The sequence below is a fragment of the Sitodiplosis mosellana genome, unplaced genomic scaffold, assembly GCF_009176505.1.
Source record: "Sitodiplosis mosellana isolate CC-2019 unplaced genomic scaffold, AAFC_SMos_1.0 Smas_scaffold_5773, whole genome shotgun sequence".
Lineage (NCBI taxonomy): Eukaryota > Metazoa > Arthropoda > Insecta > Diptera > Cecidomyiidae > Sitodiplosis > Sitodiplosis mosellana.
In genome coordinates this window covers 1-4,800 of record NW_022601015.1, presented here as the reverse complement: position 1 = coordinate 4,800, position 4,800 = coordinate 1, and the positions used below count along the sequence as shown (strand labels likewise).

At 38.3% G+C, this 4,800-nt stretch overlaps 2 protein-coding genes across 2 annotated transcripts; one reads left to right on the top strand and one right to left on the bottom strand.

Annotated features, from left to right (window-relative positions):
- The first annotated feature begins 216 nt into the window (after nucleotides 1–216).
- On the top strand, nucleotides 217–1,047 carry LOC129572957 (myotubularin-related protein 13-like). The gene is made up of 4 exons (XM_055453078.1): nucleotides 217–434; nucleotides 518–642; nucleotides 716–798; nucleotides 912–1,047. Exons 1-4 carry the CDS (start codon nucleotides 217–219, stop codon nucleotides 1,002–1,004), a joined length of 519 nt encoding a protein of 172 aa, XP_055309053.1. The 3' UTR covers nucleotides 1,005–1,047.
- A 501-nt stretch (nucleotides 1,048–1,548) lies between these two features.
- Nucleotides 1,549–3,063, bottom strand: LOC129572956 (D-aspartate oxidase-like). Its single transcript, XM_055453077.1, has 5 exons — nucleotides 2,808–3,063; nucleotides 2,536–2,748; nucleotides 2,142–2,432; nucleotides 1,864–2,063; nucleotides 1,549–1,773 (listed from the first exon to the last, which is right to left on the bottom strand). The coding sequence occupies exons 1-5, from the start codon at nucleotides 2,993–2,995 to the stop codon at nucleotides 1,628–1,630; spliced, it is 1,038 nt and encodes a 345-aa protein (XP_055309052.1). The 5' UTR covers nucleotides 2,996–3,063; the 3' UTR covers nucleotides 1,549–1,627.
- Between the last annotated feature and the right edge of the window lie 1,737 nt (nucleotides 3,064–4,800).

The following is a 4,800-nucleotide window of genomic DNA, read 5'->3' as shown; positions in this document are numbered from 1 at the left end:
TTTCCGTCGGCGGTTAAAAGTTAGGCGGCCAAGTTACCTATCCCCGACAATTCACTATTTTTGCGTGAATTGCGACCCAATTTAGCATTTAAGTCGGAAAATTCAATTTTTTCGCCAAAGAAAAAAGATCAATTTAAATGGAAATCAAAATTTTTTTGAAGGATTTTTAAAAGAAAAATAACAAAATATCAAATTCGATTTCTCTTCGCCAGATGCATGGACTGTGGAAATTCATATCATGACAAGTGCGCCGATTCGGTGCCGAAAAATTGTACGAAATACAAAGCGGTGGACAGTGGTCAACCGGCAATGATTCGATCTCATCAGGGCGACAACGGAAGCATTGCATCGAGCGCAACCACCGGTCCAGCATCCAATCAACATCTATTCAATGAATTCGATAGCAATGTGCCCGAACATCGAACACACGAAGGGTAATGAATAATAAATTGATAATCATAATTAGATTACCGGAGTACGGAGAGAAAATTCACAATTGTTTTGATCCGATTTGCAGGCATTTGTACAAGCGTGGCGCATTGCTCAAGGGATGGAAACAACGATGGTTTGTTCTTGATTCGATGAAACATCAACTGCGATACTATGACGCAATGGAAGACTCCAACTGCAAAGGATTTATCGGTGTGTATATATAGCTAAAAGTTTCGTCTAGCGTTGGTTTTATTTCCATAATGGTGTTCCACTTTTCCCGCAGATTTGGCTGAGGTTCAGTCGGTAGCGAGTGCATCTCCCGTGCAAGTTGGTACGAAAAAAATTGACGAACGAGCCTTCTTCGACGTAAGTTCTTTATTAATAGCATAATAATGACTCTTCATAAGAGTACATACACATCTCTTGAGACACATGAACCATTTTTATCCGTGTTGAATTGTCGTCTTCTTTTTTTCCAGTTGAAAACCAGTCGACGAACATATAATTTCTACGCTATTGATGCGAGCAGTGCACAAGAGTGGATTGAAAAGATTCAAGCCTGTCTACAGTAATAGCTCTCATTGTCATCATTCAAAATAATTTGAATTAAAAAAAAACAAAAAACAAAAAAATAAGGAACAAACCGCTTCGAACAAAGAAGTCATAGTCATGCAACAATTTATTTCCACTTTTTTTGCAATTCGTTTTCCTTTGGTTATTGACTCATACACTAAGTTTAATTATAGTTGAATCTTTTTTTTAAATGTTAATAGCTCTATCTTTGTTTCGCACAAATTTCGCATTCATTCGAAACAAGAACGAAAGAAAAACAAAAAAATGTATCCATGTAAAAGGGAATCAGCAACACAAACAAATCAAAGAATACATATTGATTGCAATGTATTTAATATAACGTAACGTTTAGTTGAAACGCATAGAAACATTATCAAAAAGCAAGAGTCGCCACCCATTCGAATCTTTTGTTAACTGATATTTGTTATGATTTTCTTTTTGTATAAACAATTTATTTTAAAAGTCTGTGAGGGCGCCGCATTAGTGCTCAAAAAATACTCTATATCATGTAACAAAAAAAACGGAGATTTCAAATAAAGAAACATTGATAATTATATAGAAATTCGAAAGTATAGATAAGGTGCAATTATTTTCGGTTTATCTGAAGTGTTTTGGATTATTTTCATAATATACTTTTGCGCTTGTTTGTATCTGCCATCATAATCGCATTGACAATGTCAGCGACGTTAATCGCACAGCCATACGATAGCGTCACTCCGCTGCCTCCATGCCCGTAATTATGAATCATTTGCAGCTGTTTACCGCGCTCTGGAGTGGGAAACACATCGAATCATGATGAAAATACAAAATATACATTTTCAAGTATGCGAGACGATTGATCATCATTATAACACTCACTAGTGATGAATAAATCACGTTCCAATCGCACTTGATCTCGGCCCGGTCGCAATCCAACCATATCTCTGAATATTTCGGCACGTTTTAGGGACGGATTCAGGTTAGAACAACCTTTATAGATAAATCTACGGTCATTGGCATCTACTTTCTTTCGGTAGTCATTTGTTTGATGCGTCCCACCCAGTACCACTGTGTTCATGCTGCAGCATTTTTGTTTCAATAATAAGAATCCGAAAAATACTCGCCGAAACCAAATAGAATATCAACTTTTCACTTACTTGGGAATAATATAATTGCTATTGTCAGAGTCATCAAGAAGAACATCAAAGATCCATGGGGCTTCAACTCGCATCACTTGACCCCGAACTGCTTTCAATTCAGCGTCATCTTTGACTAGCTTCTGAGCTCCGATTCGGGTACAATTTATCACTAGATCAAAAGTGTCCAAATCTTCGAACGATTCAATTCGCTTGCGTTCAATGCGACCATCGGCTGCCTGAATACGATTGTACAAATGGGGCAGTAGAAGCGATGGCTCGCATGTAAATGTCGTGAAATATATTCCAGAACTGGATTTAAAGGGTCAATTTATATGAACAAATTATTCGATTAAATACAAATTATTCCTCCAGTTCAAACAGATACTGATTGGATGTGAATTTCGTTGCTTACGTATAACTACGTTTGTGTTGTTGGCTTAGACGCTCAATTACTTTTTGATCCAAATCCGTATGATCAAAAACCACATCTCTCCACAAATCGTTGTAACGTTGTGTATTGTTAGTGGTTATTCGAGTAACTGATATCAGGGACACGCCAGCTTCATTTGCCTCACCACTCTTCCATAATTTTTCGAAGAAGTCATGCATGTCTTTTGACCATTTCCTGAAAAGATATTCGGCTTCAATATCTTCATGAAAACACTTTTTCCTTTGGGTTATTACAACACTTTCTCAGGAGATCTGCCATTCAATCCTCGTGGGCTCCATAATCCCGATGAAACATCTGAGGTTGTGGACGGTGAAAACTCGACAGCAAAAACAGTTACAGATATCCTTTTGCCAAATTGTTCAAGCAATTGAAATGCCGTGGTTGATCCAACCACACCCGCTCCAATGATTGCAATTTCCATCGCCAAACTTGAATTTAAAAACTTTCGATTTCTTTTCCGAAACAAATCGACTGTGACTGATGTGCACATAGCGTTTATCAAGGTGAATATTCGTTATTGCACTCCGCCGTATCAATTTTGCCAAAAAAACTCCTTCTTATCTATTGGGTCTGGGAATTAATCGTGTCGATTTTTCAAAAGATGGCGTAACTTTGCATGGTTGTATCGGGCAATACTTTTTTCTTTTTCACATGAGTGGTCTAGTGTCAAACTACAAAAATCATCATCTATCATTTCATCGAAGTTTGGATAAACATTTTTTTTTGCGCCTTAAATATGTCAAATTTTGTACCGAAAAAGCAACATTTCCCGCAAGCATTAATTTTTTGCTTTCATTTGAAGAAAACTGCGGCTGAAGCGCATCGAATGTTGGTGGAAGCCTATGGTGAGCATGCTCCATCGGAACGTACATGTGAACGGTGGTTTTCACGGTTCAAAAGTGGTGATTTTAGCACGGAAGACAAGGAACGTCCCGGCCAGCCAAAAAAGTTTGAAGATGCGGAATTGGAGGCATTGCTCGATGAAGATTCGAGTCAAACTCAAGATGAGCTTGCCAGAGCATTGAATGTTGACCGAAGCACTGTTGGATATCGTTTAAGGGCCCTTGGTTTCATTCGCAAGTTGTCAAATTGGGTACCACATGAATTGACGCCAGCGCAAGCTGAATGGCGTTTAGTGACTTGCGAAATGCTGCTCGCAAGGCACAAAAAAAGAGGTTTTCTGTATCGAATTGTCACTGGTGACGAAAAATGGATTCATTACGATAACCCCAAGCGCAAAGCATCGTATGTTAAGCCCGGCCAACCAGCAACATCACAGCCAAAACAAGAAATTCACGGCGACAAGGTAATGCTGTCTATTTGGTGGGATGAGGATGGAGTGGTGTATTATGAGCTGCTGAGAAGTAGTCAAACCATCGATGGGCCTTTCTACCGACAACAATTGATACGTTTGAAACAAGCAATCAAAGAAAAACGCACGAAATGGGAGACCAGGAAAGAGGCATTGATTTTCCTACATGACAATGCTCGGCCACACATTGAGAAATCGGTCAAAAACTACTTGGAAAATAGCGGATGGGAAGTTTTGGCTCACGCCCCGTATAGCCCAGACCTGGCTCCTTCCGACTACCATTTGTTTCGATCGATGCAAAACCATATGGACGGAGAGCGGTTCTCTTCAGTTGAAGAAATCCAAAATTAGCTCGATGCATTTATAGCCTCAAAAGATGAGGAATTTTTTAAGGCAGGCATCCGTCAATTGCCCACATTGTGGCAGAAGGTCATCGCTTCCGATGGACAATATTTTGATTGAAATGTAATTTCATTTTGGTATTCAAATAAATGTTTGAAAATTTAAAAAAATCGACAAAACTAATTCCCAGACCCAATATATTGAGTGTTCGTTTATCTCAATACATTATTGGCTTCTGAATGTCCATTTTAGATGACGAATATCAAATTATAATCTAGTATGAATGACGAAGTTGGAATAGAAGTTGGGTATTTTGCATTTTGAGAATTAAAATTTCGTTTTTTTTTACAAATTGGAACGACGTCCAATATTCCAAAAAATAGAAATCGAGGCTATCATCATTTTGTATTTTCACTGCGAAGGAAAAAAGGAAAAAAATGCGAAACAAAAGACGAAGAAATCATCGTCGAAGAAGAAGTCTGATCAATCATCTGAGGAAAACGAATTCTGCATCGTTTGCTTCAAAGAACTGGAACCACCATTGAATGCAAACAACTCCATCAAATGCAATA